This window comes from Nyctereutes procyonoides, unplaced genomic scaffold (genome assembly GCF_905146905.1).
Source record: "Nyctereutes procyonoides isolate TBG_1078 unplaced genomic scaffold, NYPRO_anot_genome, whole genome shotgun sequence".
Taxonomy (NCBI): domain Eukaryota; kingdom Metazoa; phylum Chordata; class Mammalia; order Carnivora; family Canidae; genus Nyctereutes; species Nyctereutes procyonoides.
The window spans coordinates 28,566,234-28,582,614 of NW_026575134.1; the positions used below are offsets into that span (position 1 = coordinate 28,566,234).

Sequence of the window (16,381 nt, forward strand, 5' to 3'; positions counted from 1 at the left end):
CAGGCAGGTATCAGACAATCTTGATTTGGGGACCAGAGCAGTTTGCATTTTACTCTAAAATGATCTGGAGCTAATAGCATTTCAACGGAAGGATGACATGAACATATTTTTATTTTAAATATTCACTTTAAATGCCATATGGAGAATTAATTGTGGTAAGGCAATTGCAAAAGTAGAGAAACTGGTAAGAAGTTATTTCAATGGTCCAAGTTAGAAATGAAGATTCTTGATCTGGCCTAGAGAGGGTCAAAGAGGAAAAGCAAATGGATCCAGTTATATATTAGTAATAGAGTCACATGAATAGTGTTGTGCTGGATATAAATAAAGAGGGGAAAAAAAGAAGATTCTTACATTTTTGCATTGAGCAACTGGGTGTGTGGCAGTGGCATTTTTGGAGGTGCAGGGGCTGGTTTGGGGATCTGTTTTTAGTATATGCTATGGCATTTAATTCAAGTAATTCTTTCAATGTCTATTTATTAATGTTATTACAATCACTCCCACTTAGAAAGGTGCAATTTGGAGAAGGCTGATTTGCCAAAGATCAGTCAATCAGTAATACTAAGCCAACCTTCCAACCCTCCTCATTACATTCTCGATCTGATTTTTGTTCCTCTAGGTTTTACTAATATGAGTTTCTGGTTCTTTCTGTGCTTCAGCATTGTTTCAGGTTGGAAAGTATAATATTTTGTTAGGGAACCAAAACTGAATGTGTGTCTAGTAAGTCCTTTGTGTGCAATTTCCAGAGTAGGCATGAGCAGCACCAGTGATCAGAGATGCCTCTTTCCTGATGGCCACATCATAATTTCCAAAAATCATCCTCTGATCCCTGTGTACACTGGTATTTCCTAATGTGACCCTATAAAGTAGCTAATTTTGCCTTCACTGGTATTTCATGCTCAAGGGATTTCAACTAGGGCTGATTAATTTCCACCTGCACATCTCAGTAGTCAGATTGTCAGGTTGATGATCAGTTTCATTCAGGTTTAAAGTAACGCTAGGGCCATTGATTATTGAAGTCATAGGACTTTTCCATCAACCATTCCTCTCTAATTTCTTTTATACACAAGGGCAGATCATTCTTTTTACACACGGTGCTCTCTCATCAAACCCTTTCCTGCCTAAGGGGATTGTGGTTTCTTCCTGTCTCTTTATTGAAGCAAATCCAACTTTCTACCAGGCTTGCAGAGCCTCTCAGTTGGGCCAACCCAACTATCTAAATTCTGCAGCATAAGCCCTCGGTTTCCAGTAAGTCAGTTTTCCCTCATTTCATGCTCCTACTCATCTGCTTTTTAAAGTAATCTCTTACCTCCTCCACCACCACCCTGCCTCAATGCAAGCTTATGTCCCTTTAAAAACCTACATAAAATCCTGAATCTTCTTAATCCTTTCTCTGATTATCTATGACTTGTGACAATGCTTTATGGCACTTAAATCTTGAATATGTTGGTTCGCATTATATATACAATATATAGGACACACACATATATATAAATATATATATACTTTTTTAAATTTTTTATATGTATCTGTACATTTCTATTATAGTTGCAATAAGATTATAATGTTCTAGAAGGCCTAGCCCCAATGTCATTCTTATAATCCTGACTCTACTATCCAAACCGTAGCAACATGTTGGCCACATGCTTTTTTTTTTTCCTTTTCTTTTATTTTTTTAATACATTGTTCTCTCCATTCACTATTTCTCCTCACCTAATGACACTGTGATTGTGTCACCTCTAAACTCCAAACATATGTATTCTTTTACTATAAATGAGGTAAGTCTTCGAGAAAAATGAAAATGCAGACTCAGGCGTCATCATCTTCTTCTTCTCCAATCTCAATTTCTTACAATTTTCTAGAAACGTTGCCAGGTCTGTGTGTTCAGCCAAAGAACCTCCTGTTGACTTGACAGGTTGAGTCCCTAGTTTACAGCTTTTTAAATGTTGTATCACTTCCATTACATTTGCCTAGAGGGTCAGCCTTAGGCAGAGTTACAAACATTTTCTTCTCCCTGAAAATCTGCAGAACCACATAATACTATTTAAGGAGTAGAGAAAACTCAACAGACTTGTGAAATTGTGTTTCAACTGGGGAAAAAATGGAACTATGTTAGAAAATATTTCTAAAATAATTTTGATTTGGAGAGGTAAGCTATCTTTGATAATGGTGTTATTCGAGGTGTTGTTTTTCCTTCTCCTGTGTATTCTAGTACTCTTTAAAATTTAAAGAGTTATCCAGAGAAATGATTGCAACAGAAAGCCTTCTTAGCATGGTAGGGATGAGTCTCATATCCTTTCTGACAAGCAGTTCATGTTGCCTCAGCTTGTTTCCTTGGGTAAGTCTCAAATGTATAATGGTACAAGAAATCAGAATTTTTCTATCGTCTTACTTATTGGTTTTTTTGCTATTGGTTGCAGAAAGGGAGAGATAGGAAGAGGGAGGGAGAGGCAGATGAAGAGGGAGAAAGAATGAATATGTACATTATCAAGATAGGGTTACTGGTAAGTAACCAGAAAAAAATGTTTTGTTTATTTTGTAAGGGATTGAATATTTTACATACTAAGAAAATGTAGAGGAAAGATAGTCATAGGATTCATTACTTCAGCTGCCCATCCCAAATACCAAAAATACAAATTCTTCCCTTCTTTCATTTTCCTTCCTTGACATAACAGCTTTATCCTCCGGCCTCCTCCTCTCTTGGCCACAAGATGGCTTCAGCCACTCTAGACATCTTATACTCACAACAATATCTAGAAACATAATAAAGAAGTATCACTTCCCCATGCTTTTTTTTTTCTCCTTAGCAGGAGAAAAAATAATTCCCAGAACCCATCAGCTGACTTCTCACATCTCATTAGACAAATGGTGTCACGTGTCCCAGACCTAACCATTCTCTGGAGACAAAGTGGTACAACCAATCCTTGTTTAGGCAAGAGCTCAGCAGACTATAGTCCAAAAGTTAGCCCTGGGAACTAGGAATGTTCTTGAATTTTTAAGTAGTTAGTAAGAAATGTTTAGAATAATATTTTGAGGAGCACCTGGGTGGTTCAGTCGGTTAAGCAGCTGCCTCTGCTCAGGTCATGATCCCAGAGACCTGGGAAGGAGCCCCGTGTCAGGCTCCCTGCTCAGCGGGGAGTCGGTTTCTCCCTCTCCCTCTGACCCTCTACTCTTACTTGTGTGAGCTCTCTCTCTCTCTCTCTCTGTCTCTCTCTCTCTCCCTCCCTCCCTCCCTCCCTCCCTCCCTCCCTCCCTCTCAAATGAGTAATGTTTAAAGAATAATATTTTGAGACATGTGAAAATGGTATGAAATTCACATTTCAGTGCCCATAGAGTTTAATCAGAACACAGCCATCTCCATGCATTTACCTTTTCACTACAACTACTTATGAGTGTGAGTGTGTTTTCGGGGGGGGGGGGGGGAGTGGTTGTGGCTAACAAATTTACCTTTCTTTCACCTGGCTCTCCAACTAGTTCCAATTCCTAGATGCAGCTTATGCTAACTGAGCAATAATACTGCACTAAATGAAGCACCACCACCACCACCACACCCCCCCCCCCCCCCGTTTCCTAGTGCACAGAAGCATGGGTAGGGAAAGAAGAAAGGTCTGTTGACAAAGTCAAAATATCCTCTGGGACAAGGCTAAAAGTATTACAGTTTAATTCAAAACCCATACAGATCCATTTGTAAATAAATGCTGTCAGATGACACTGTAATGGATAGTGCATACTTTTAAATTGATTTCTTTTTGATGTGATAAAAACATCTTATGAAAGAGATGTTGAAATATGGCTTTTAATGTAAAGTAACATAATTTAGATTTTAAAAATAGAAAACGTTTTGTTGACGGTAGTGTATTTGATTCGGTGCATGTACCAAGCATTATTTTCTGTGGGTTATAAATTACCTTTGAACCAGCTATAATTCATAAATCGTTACTTATGGCTGATTTATAGGAAATCTCATTAATAGCAATAGCAAAAAGACCTTGAAGTAAGCAAGAAATAGAAAATAAAACAGCCTGGGGATTGGAAAGGGAGAGACACATGCAATCTACAATTAATAGCAAGGGATTATATTTGCATATGAAAGCATGCTTTGGATCCTCGCAGGATTTACTTATTCAAAGTTATGGATACTAGGTATTCGTGTAATCCCTGTCTTATATAAGAGGAAGAAACTGAGTGTCCCATCAGCTTATTTTTAGTTTTAGCATATTTTAAATATCTATTATGTATTGCTTATTATGAGCTGGTAACATAAATTTTTATATATAATGTGATATTGCTACCCTAAGCCCTTTGGGTGGATGACAGTGGTGTTCCCCTTTTGTGGACGGTGAAGACAGGTGGAGTAGCTTTCCCAGTTGTAGTTATGGAGCTGTCAGCAGGCATTTCAATTTTGGAAGTCTTTCCCAGAGCCTTCTCCCTTGACCCTGGGACATGGCTGCCTTGCTATTTCTTATTGTAAAGAGAAAAGGAGAGCAAATGGCTTATCGTAAGCAAAGGACTTAATCTTCTTCCCTCCTATGCCATATTCAGTTAGTTATTTCTCTCTATCTCTATTGCCAGAGACCCTAGGATTCAGAGAGTCAGTCATAGTGTGGGAGATGGAAGGTGAACGGGACGGGCAGGACCCTGGGACCCCAATCCTAAAAATGCCAATCAGTTAATGTACCAGAGATGTTATATGCTGTTTTCTAAATGCCCAATTACCTTAAAATGTGTGTGTTGGACAGAGGGGAGCAAATGTAAAACTCTACCAAATCATAAGAATAAAAAATTTTCAGTGGTCATGTCACTGGAAAATTAAGTAGGATTCTATATAAAGTGGAAATCTACAAGGGTTTTTAAGGTCATGTACACATTTACAATAAAAAATAACTAGCTCAGGGTGAGAAGCCTTCCAATCACATTGTTGTCAGGGTATAGACGGAACAATAGAATAGACCTATAAAGCCATCAACAAGATTAATAAGATGAGCAGGGCCCCGCCATTTAGTGAGTAGTTGTTTTAAAATGTAGATTTTATTATTATTTCGGTATGATGAGACAAACAAATCAGGAGACAATTGTCACTGAAGAGATACATTATTTTTTTACTCACAGTTCTCAAGAGGAGGGAGCATGCAATGCCACATGGCTCATGCAAGGAAGCACCTGGGTCAGTCAGGGGGTAGAAGGAGCAAGGGAAAATCTGAGTGACAATCTTTATTATGGTTTGTGAGACAAAGCAAGAGAAGGCAGGGTAAGCAGACTTGCAATCTGCTAGCCCTGTGAGATCCGGATAAAGGAGGTGGTTGGGATATAGGCTTCAGGCTGATGGGTTTGCATTTGAAAGGCATGCTGGTGGGCAAGTCCTTTACTACCTCTAGAAATTGCCTAGCCCCTGGAGGGTTCTCTCTGGAACAAGGCCCCGGATATCAAAACATCAGAAAATATAGAAGACAGGGCCACCTGAGTGGCTCAGTCGGTCAAGCGGTCAAGCGTCAGACTTTTGATTTCAGCTCAGGTCATGACCTCAGGGTTGTGAGATCAAGGACCTCCCGTATTGTCAGATGCCATGCTCAGCGGGGAGACTGCTTAAGATCCTCTCTCTCCCTCTCCCTCTGCCCCTCCTCCCATCACTCATAAGTTCTCTCCCTCTCTCTCAAAAAAGAAAAAAAAAGAAAGAAAGAAAATAGAGAAGATAGAAAGTCATGATTAATATATTAGTGCCAATCACTACGTATACACAGAGTTGGAATTAGATATTCAGTGTTTCTGCACATTTGCAACAGCCATTGAACATAATGTACCAGGTACCGTGTTGGTGGAAGGCTGAGAAAAAAAGCATCAGACATGGCCTCTGTCCTCCTTGTGTTCACAGACTAGCTCGCAGACTCCCTGGAGAAGCAGAACCAGGGACTAATGATCATAGTACCAGGTGGTTTGAAAAGTGGATCTAGAGCTGCAGCCCCGAGGAAAGAAGTAAGTGTCTTTCCCAGGCCTTCCATCCTCATGCCACAGGGGACCGTTGGCAGTTTACTGTTCCCTGGATGCACCGGCATCCCTCAGGGTCCTTGTCTTAGCCTAAGCTGGTCCCTAAAATGCTCTTCTTTCCACTTTCTTTTAAATTAACTTCTAATATAAAACCTAGGGCAGATGATACTCTTCTTTGAAAGTCCTCAGATTTACCAGCACAGATGGAGCCCATCAGTGCCCTTGTGCCAATGTGGCCTGGTCTCATACCAATGAACGTATATTACTGTACTTCACCTGTTTGCCTGTCTCACTTTTTGAATTATCATTTCTTCGGGGTTAAGGATTATATTCTTCATCTTTGTATGCCCTTTTCTTAGCACGGTGTCTGGGTAAGAGCAACAACAACAAACAATAATAATAATATCTAACATGACTGAGTTTTTACAATGGAGGAGGCATTATTCTAAGTACTTTGTGTCAACTAATTTTATCCTCACAATGCCACCAAAGGTATATAATATCATCATTCCCATTTTGTGAGTAAGGAGAATGTGTCATGGAGAGAAGATTAGTAAGTTGCCCAGGGTGACACATAATTAGTACTAAATTAGTGCCTTTTTGGATTGGAGGGTAGTGATCCCCCCTGTCCCTTTTTTCCTTTGTTTCTAAGAGATTCATAGGCGAGACACTGTTTATGGACATGAGAGATTTGGAAGAAGTCATTATTACACAGGTTCCCAATTCATGATAAGAGTGGGACATACCCTGGGTAACCCAAGCCCCTTTAAAATTCCTTCTTGTGCTGGAAGAGATGCAGAAAGTGAGTTATTTTATTCCCCTTCCCACAAATCTAGTTAAAATCAGGAAGAGTAGGGGCACAAGATATATAATATTTCTGTTATACTAAGGTACCTCTACATAAAAGTTATGTTTCATGGAAATGCTCTAATTTGTGGTATGTCTGGCTCTAGGGAGCAGTTGCTATATTATAATGAGTTTGGATATTTGGAAATCTCTTAAGTTTTATGTATGTTTGCGCATGCCATTGTTTCAGGGTATCTTCACAGGTACTATAAGTCGAGTTGCCAGGGCTTACAGCAGAGGTCACTCCCCCAAAAAAGGGTATTTTAGAGAAATAAATTGTGAAACAAATATTTTGCCTTTGCCATCGTTCTCCCAGAAACTTTTTCATGGAGTGTTTGAGATCATATGCTCTTGGACCAATCAGATGAGTGTGTGAGTCCTGGTTCTTTACTTACTAACTTTGTGACTTTATGCGTGTTTTAGCCCTATGATTAAGCCTCTTCACTTTGGAAATGGAGACTATAAAAGTCCCTACATCAGAGCAGTACTGTAAGGATGATGAAGGATCAGTCCACACAACCTATGCGATTGAAAAGGGCCCCATTCTCAGAAGGGCCCACACTTGGTAAATGCTCTGTGGTTACAGATTTGAAATTCTTCATAATTTTGAAGAAGCCGTCCCCTAGTTTCATTTTGCACTGGGCCCTGTCACGTAGGATAACCCTCAATGAAATACCAGCTATTACCAATTTTGCAAAGAAGCTTTTAGTTGGTTGGGTATCCCAGATCTTATTTTCTGAACTTTTCCAATCTCGTCTGGACATTGAACCTACTGGTGGAGGACATCTTGTGTGTCCTCATGCATTCAAGTCATACTTGGTTGTTCAACACTCTAGTAATTACCTCATTTTTCCATTCCTCTGTGAGTGCATATTTGATGGGTATGGACTGTGGATGACTGCTAATTTGAAGTACAGAAACATTTTCTCTATAAATATGAGCAGCATCGCTCAGTGAGGGACATCGGATTTGTTGTTTGTTTAGACTGAGAAATGATGGCATTCGCTGATACGCTGCATCACTGACACGGCTCCAGAAAGACATTTGGCGGAGATCTAATACTCTTTTTTTGCTCTTATATTGCAGACTATTTGAACTCCAGAAGGACCAACACCAGATAAATTATGAATGTTGAACAAGATGACCTTACATCCACAGCAGATAATGATAGGTCCTAGGTTTAACAGGGCCCTATTCGACCCCCTGCTTGTGGTACTGCTGGCTCTTCAACTTCTTGTGGTGGCTGGTCTGGTGCGGGCTCAAACCTGCCCTTCCGTCTGCTCCTGCAGCAACCAGTTCAGCAAGGTGATTTGCGTCCGGAAAAACCTACGTGAGGTTCCAGATGGCATCTCCACCAACACTCGGCTGCTGAACCTCCATGAGAACCAAATCCAGATCATCAAGGTGAATAGCTTCAAGCACTTGAGGCACCTGGAAATCCTACAGTTGAGTAGGAATCATATTAGAACAATTGAAATAGGGGCCTTCAATGGTCTGGCAAACCTCAATACTCTGGAACTCTTTGACAATCGTCTTACTACCATCCCAAATGGAGCTTTTGTATATTTGTCTAAACTGAAGGAGCTCTGGTTGCGGAACAACCCCATTGAAAGCATTCCTTCTTATGCTTTTAACAGAATCCCTTCTTTGCGCCGCCTAGACTTAGGGGAATTGAAAAGGCTTTCATACATCTCAGAAGGTGCCTTTGAAGGTCTGTCCAACTTGAGGTATTTGAACCTTGCCATGTGCAACCTCCGCGAAATCCCTAACCTTACGCCTCTCATAAAACTAGATGAGCTGGATCTTTCTGGGAACCATTTGTCGGCCATCAGGCCTGGCTCTTTCCAGGGCTTGATGCACCTTCAAAAACTGTGGATGATCCAGTCCCAGATTCAAGTGATTGAACGGAATGCCTTTGATAACCTTCAGTCACTCGTGGAGATAAACTTGGCACACAACAATCTAACGTTACTGCCTCATGACCTCTTCACACCCTTGCATCATCTAGAGCGGATACACTTACACCACAACCCTTGGAACTGTAACTGTGACATACTGTGGCTCAGCTGGTGGATAAAAGACATGGCCCCCTCCAACACAGCTTGTTGTGCTAGATGTAACACTCCCCCCAATCTGAAAGGGAGGTACATCGGGGAGCTTGACCAGAATTATTTCACATGCTATGCTCCTGTGATTGTGGAGCCTCCAGCAGACCTCAATGTCACTGAGGGCATGGCAGCTGAGCTGAAGTGTCGGGCCTCCACGTCCCTGACCTCTGTGTCTTGGATTACTCCAAATGGGACAGTCATGACACATGGGGCGTACAAAGTGCGGATAGCTGTGCTCAGTGATGGCACGTTAAATTTCACGAATGTAACCGTGCAAGACACAGGCATGTACACGTGTATGGTGAGTAATTCCGTTGGAAATACCACTGCTTCAGCCACCCTGAATGTTACTGCAGCAACCACTACTCCCTTCTCTTACTTTTCAACCGTCACAGTAGAGACTATGGAACCTTCTCAGGATGAGGCACGGACCACAGATAACAATGTGGGCCCCACTCCAGTGATCGACTGGGAGACCACCAATGTGACCACCTCTCTCACGCCACAGAGCACAAGGTCGACAGAAAAGACTTTCACCATCCCAGTGACTGATATAAACAGTGGGATCCCAGGAATCGATGAGGTCATGAAGACCACCAAAATCATCATTGGCTGTTTCGTGGCGATCACACTCATGGCTGCAGTGATGCTGGTCATTTTCTACAAGATGAGGAAGCAGCACCATCGGCAAAACCATCACGCCCCGACAAGGACTGTGGAAATCATTAATGTGGATGATGAGATCACAGGAGATACACCCATGGAAAGCCACCTGCCCATGCCTGCTATCGAGCATGAGCATCTAAATCACTATAACTCTTACAAATCTCCCTTCAACCACACAACAACAGTTAACACAATAAATTCAATACACAGTTCAGTGCATGAACCGTTATTGATCCGAATGAACTCTAAAGACAATGTACAAGAGACTCAAATCTAAAACCTTTACAGAGTTACAGAAAACAAACAATAAAACAAAAAGACGGTTTATTAAAAATGACACAAATGACTGGGCTAAATCTACTGTTTCAAAAAAGTGTCTTTACAAAAAAAACAAAAAAGAAAAGAAATTTATTTATTAAAAATTCTATTGTGATCTAAAGCAGACAAAATTATGTGTATTCCTCAGAACCTGTTTTTGCTGCACTTATTTACTATTTTCCCACATCTCATCCCTGCCTTCCCTGGTTGCCATATTTTTCATAGGAGATCTCAAGTCCCTAAAGAACTGGCCTAGGAAATTTTGTAAGAATTCTGTTACACTTTGAGATTTTTATGGTGAATTCTAGTGGTGAGATCCAGTCTCTTTTGTCTTTCTTTTTTTTTTTCTCTTTCCTTTCTTTCCTTCATGCCCTTCTGAAGTAGTCCAATGGGGAATGCAATATTAGAAATAGATTTTTAAGAGAGAACAAGATTAAAAACACACAAGATCTTATATTTTTCATGTAATGACCTGTTCTGTATTTATGAGGAGAATCATTCAATGACAAAGCAAAAAAAAAAAAAAAAAAAAGAAAAAAGAAAAAAAAGCAAAAACAAAAAAAGGAAACATTTACATATGAGCATCATAAAACCCATTATCTTTTAAATGCCTCTAGAACCAGAATTTGTAGTTCAAAAACTAAAAAAATAAGGTTATAAATAAAATATTGTTGGTTTTTCTGTACCTGGACACAACTCATTTGTAGTATGGCTCCAATGTGAGAAACTTGAAGGTAATTAGATTTCCTACTTTCTAAGAAAGAAAAAAGTATTATACTCTTCTGTCACAGCATCAGTCTCTATAGGGTCCTATTTCATTAGTTGACTTGAGTGTTGGATCTATATTCAACGATGCTGTGGCATTTTTTTTCCTTCTTATTAGAAGCACCCTTTGTAGAATGCTCAGATTAAAAAGTAATGATTTTGTGAAGTAAATTCAATCCCACTTGGAAGAAAGTTTCATTATAGTTTATTCACTGTCTCCTAAGTAAAGTCCTACTGGCTAGATAAAGTACAAGAGAATGTGAAGATATTCTAAATTATCGAAGTTGAAAAAATATTTTTTGGTGCTGAGTATCAGCAAATTCAGCTCAATTCCACAATAATTATTAAAGACCTTCCTCTATTGTCTAAGTACTGATATTAGTACTGTGGGTACACGGTTGACAAGACCTGCTTCTTGTTCTTAAATCTCTCACAATCTATATGAAACATGAGTAGAGAACTATCAGCCTGCCATTGGGGGCTAGCTCTAATTTTACTGTTAGGCTGTGAATTGAGAAGCTGAAATTTCAAAAATATTGGGTTACTGTTATTACAGAAACCTTGATTTATGGTTTCTTCCATCCTTTCTGGAAGATCTGACTCTCTTCTTTCAAACGCAGATTGCAGAGCTGTAAAGATGTGTGAGTATGGATTTGCCAGGATGGCTGTGTGCTCACCAGGAGACAGCAATGCTAATACGGTGGTAATTCGCTAACAGTACTTTAAGGAACTGGAGAAATTTTAGGTATGAGAACATATGCTAGCTTCCAAGTAAAAGAGGAACTTGCTGGTTCTTGGTACCTCGGCGCTCTCCTGATACTTTAACACAGTATGTCTATGACTTCTGTCTTTATGGGAAACAGTGAAAACAGCCACCTCTCATTACTGACCTTGAAACCTACCACCTCACTGGTGAATCGAGTGATGCCCAATCTGGAGAAAACTTCATCTCCTAATGGATGAGCACTGTGTATACTCACACATACCTCTGCAGGCTGGAGCTCACGCCCGGGTTTTGTGATCTCCAGATGTGGAAAATCAATCATTACTAGCAAAGCAGGTCAGAGAAACTAGAATGAAGGGAAAGCACATGAGTAAGACCACATAAGGGTTTGTTAGGTTTTCTGTTTTTTTTTTTTTTTTTTTTTAATCACTAATTCTCCAGTAGCTTTTTCCTCCCTTGTATTTTTACTTCCCTTTGTTAGGAACACAATTCACATTTCCTTTTACTGTGGAGAAGACCCAAGAAACGGGAAAACACATGTTGGCTGTCATTAGCCAAACTATTCACTCTAGAATGTACTTAATATATTCCCAAGCTGCAGATCACAAAGCAAATAAACAACCCACCAAGGAATATCCAGCAAGTGCTGTTATAAAGAAGAGTAGTATAAGCCAAGAGGGAAAAGAATCCTGCCTTTTCTACTTGATTTGTGTTCACCGAACTCTTTCTTTGCTGACTCTGAACCTTCATTCACTTTGAGCTGATAATTCTTACGGAGTTAGTCCCAGCACACAACTCCCCTTGGCTATGAGGTTTGGCTGAAAAATTCTACTAAATAGACTGAAAGGCAAACTCAAACTAAAACATTAAGTAAGAAAGAGCATACATTTCAATCCTAGGGACTTTATAGTTGCTCTAGTAAATACATTCTGGAAGAAAGGGTACTGATGAAAGACTGGTTAAGCCAAAACTTGACCTTCACAGTAAATTTAGAAACACTTTGACCAAAGGTCCTCATTGCGGGTTTTGGGGTTGAAGAGTGGAGTGCTATAGGTGTATTACCTAGATGTATGTATTGAGAGGTTCATGATTAGCAGTGTATTTGCCCTGCATAACATACATGGCTTTTGTCCTTCAGTACAGGAGTTGCACGATGTGTTAGAGACCATCACACAGTGGACCTCTTGGTCCAGCAGAAAGGTCACGTGACTATTTAAAGGTCGTGTGACTGTATTTCTCATATATCCTTGTAGCCAAACACAATTCTATGTCAATCACTCTTTTTATTCTATCCAAAGGCAACCAAGTGGTAGTACTCTTAAATACTCATGTGCACCCAAAACGTGTCATTTATAATTAACCAAATTAATGTAATCTGATGATAATTTTGTGTGTGCGCGCACGTGTGTACGTGTGTGTGTGTATTTTTCCTACTAAAGTTATGCAATTTGTTTCAGGGAAACATCAGGGGTGTTTTAGAAAGAAGATTCTGCAACACTTCCTTTTTCTATCAGTAATCCCATATACCTGGCTATCTCATCAATCTCCTAATTCTTTGGAATGTGTACAAATACATTTTCAGTGGCAAAATAGAAGAATTTGGCATAGCTCATGCACATAGGCCTGATACAGCTTTACTAATTATTCCCTCATATCCTGAATATTCTGTAATCAAATACCATCTTTTCCCAAATTGAAATGGGTCTTTTGATCTTGGAACATTGACAAGTGTTTGTTTGAGGAGAAAAATGTTGCAAGTCCACGATTGCTCTGAGACCTTGTAATCAAAGAGTTAAAAAATCCGGGTATTTTAGACTCCACACTATGAAATTCTGAATATATAAAGAATGCTGGAAAATAACTTGACAATAGAAGGGGTATTCGTGTGGGAGGCAGGGAGAGGAAAAGAAGCCATTTTTTATTAGAACAGGAGTTACTGAAACATGAAAATAGAATATTATGTGGATGGTCCCAGAGTATTCAACTTTTCCAAGGTAAATATTGAAAGGTGGAAAAACATCAGCAACAACCCTGAATCCCTTATCCTTTTGGGATAATCTTCAAGATGCTTAGATAAGTAGAAGGATCAGATGAGTGGGTTTGAACACAGCGCAGTGCTCTAAAGCAATGTAATTTTTAATGCATTCAATTGTTGATTTGGTCTTCATCTTACTAGTTTCAATAAGGATATTGAAGACAATGATATCATTAAATATCACACACAAAACATATCGGTGACTGAGGAGTCAGACTCTTCTAGGAAACTTCCTTTGTTTCCCATAAAACATATTAGCACAGAGTCAAAACTTATTAAAACATCTCCTTCTAAACGGTATGCATGTACTTATATTTGATTAGAATGTGATTTCTGTACAAAAGCTACTTTATTTTTTTTTGAGATTTTATTTTTAAGTAATCTCTACACCCAACATGGTGTTCAAATTTATAACCCCAAGATCAAGAGTCATGCTCTCTTCTGACTGAGCCAGCCAGGGCCCCTGTACAAAATCTACTTTAGATAAAAATGAGTTTTCAAAGTTGCCTTAAAATAATCAAGGTCCCTTCCATTCTTTTTCTTCTGCCATAAGGAGAAGTACAAATTCCTCACAACTCCGTATTAGATAGAAAACAATTGTGACACGGTTGTCTTTCCATGCTCTAGCAGGATACAAAATAAGATACATCTGGCTCCACGCGAGGAAAAAAGAAATGTAGAATGAATGACAGTTCACTATCAATTAAGATCCAAATTTAGATGCTGAGCAAAGCATTCTCACAACACACATCGGTTCATGTCCTTTTGTTCTTTTTCAAGTGCTGCCAACAAAACTTCCGAGGCTTCGACCTTTCTTAGTGTTAAGAAATACATACAAATCACATATACAATTATATAATTAAATCGTATAACAAATGTTTAGCAGCAGTAAGTGAAGCTGCCATTCATTTTGCTTTTGCCCAAGATAAATAAAAGGAAAAAAAACAAAAAAAGGAGGGAGGGGGGATATGCAGCATGACAATCAATTAAGCTGTTTTAATGAAAGCACATGATACCGGAAGATCCTTCTGTTTTGTAGATTTTGTCATGCACTGTAAACAAAGATTCTCATACATCCACTGAACAAAACAAAGAGAGTAAGGACCTCCGAAACTCCAGACCAGAAAGCCTGATCTTTCCATATTTGGCCCAGTAATTTAATTTCACCTTCTGGGTTAGTAAGGCCACACTTTATTGTCCATGTGATGCTGAACTGCTGAATTTGCATTTGTCCGAATGGCATCAATCCTGTCTTTATCCGGTCGGCAGAAGTAGGGAATACATGGCTTTTAACCCAGATGAAAGGGAAGCTTCATTGTTGTTTGAAGGAGAGGGACTGGTCTCGGGTGGCAGTGGAATCCCTTATGATTTATGTCCCGTAATCCTGAGAACTTGGCAGACTAGCACCTCGCTCAGCCCCGGGATATGGTGATGCGAACCCATGATGGGAGCCCCCAGCATTGATTAGGTCCATATATCAGTAAGGCTTCTGAATGACAAATAGTAAATCTCCTTACTTCTCAGCCCACAGTCCCCCACTGAAAGAGGTAAAAATAAAAACTTAACTTCTATCTAAGCACAGTTGCTAGTTTTGTAGCGTGTATAGTTCTCTAAGAGAAATGAGTGACATGTCAATCCAACTAAATATATTGAAGCATACACAAAAGTAATTATGATATATTTTATGGTATATACTTTTTTTATGGAAGCTACTCTAAAATTTTAAATCAAATAATTTGTAATACTAGGGAAATCATGAGTTTCTTTACTAACGGAATCGTTATGAAGAATAATTAACCTTAACAAAATGTGTAAAATGCCTCAAAACTCCAATGTTGAAGTGGAATTCCCAGTCCTATGGCTAGTTCTGTTTTTAAGAAAATAAAGTTTTACAAAATGAAAGAGAGAAGTAATAAAGTTTCTCTTTCCAGCATCCTTCAAGCAGGATAACTCATAATTGTAAAGATTTCTCAACATAAATTGACTATTAATGAACTTTAGTTCACTCTGACCATAAAAATGTCATGTAGCTATGTATTCGGATCTGAAGTTTTTTTTCAAGAGTCTTGCAAACAAGTCACTCTTAAAAAATCAATGCCAGCTTTTATATGCTTAATTGCATTTTTGTTTTTTCAATATATATCCTCCCCCCATGTAGAAGTATTATTTTTTCTCAGCATGATTTCAGGTCTCCAGACATACTGTCTGTAAAATCAGAATCCGTCACTTCGACACAGCATTTAGTTACATGATCTGGAGTTTAACCCTAATGATATTAGGGACAACTCAATAAATTATTTCCTAGGTTTTGTAGGAGTGAGGTACCTCTTTTAATTTCTATTTTTGAACTCTGCGTAATGGATCTTAATGAATCTATTTTTATTATGATCAATGTAACCTCTACCTCCAAGAAAATTGAAGAAAGCAGGAATTTCACAATCCTGAGAAATGCTTAAAAAGCTGCAGAATATATTTATATATATAAAATTTAAATATATATAATTTATCTAATCTATAATTTTTAAACACAAATGTGTTACCATACTTCCTATCAAAGACAAATGCCAATACATATTGGTTATTCTTCAGAAAGTAAATGTTAATAAGAAAAAAATCTCATTTATTGGCCAACATGGTTTCAAATTATTGACATTATCATTAAATTATTTTAAAACTCAATCTATAACGAACCTTGAGAGTGATTTATAGCAGGTATTTAAAAGCCATTTTAGTAATCAGAGGAAGTACTCATGCTAAGAAGTAAAGATCCACGATTAAATTAAATCAGAAATAAACTGGGCTTGTGGAAATTAGTGGGATACCATTAAGTAATCCTAAGGTAACTCAAAAATAAAAATTGTGTGCTTTATAGCTTAGAAAGCACTTTCATCTGTTTTCTTATTTGTTGAGCCTTGAAAGAATCGTATGTGAGTGTATTTT

The 16,381-nt window shown here is 38.7% G+C and overlaps 1 protein-coding gene across 2 annotated transcripts in view; it reads left to right on the forward strand.

The window, feature by feature from the left end:
• Positions 1 to 10,303, forward strand: part of LRRC4C (leucine rich repeat containing 4C) — a 155,524-nt gene extending 145,221 nt beyond the window's left edge. For both annotated transcript variants that reach the window (XM_055301135.1, XM_055301136.1), the window contains exon 2: positions 7,912 to 10,303. In XM_055301135.1, coding sequence (XP_055157110.1) covers positions 7,954 to 9,876 — 1,923 coding nt within the window. In that variant the 5' untranslated portion in view covers positions 7,912 to 7,953 and the 3' untranslated portion in view covers positions 9,877 to 10,303. The remainder of the gene's footprint in view (positions 1 to 7,911) is intronic.
• Positions 10,304 to 16,381: the final 6,078 nt, after the last annotated feature.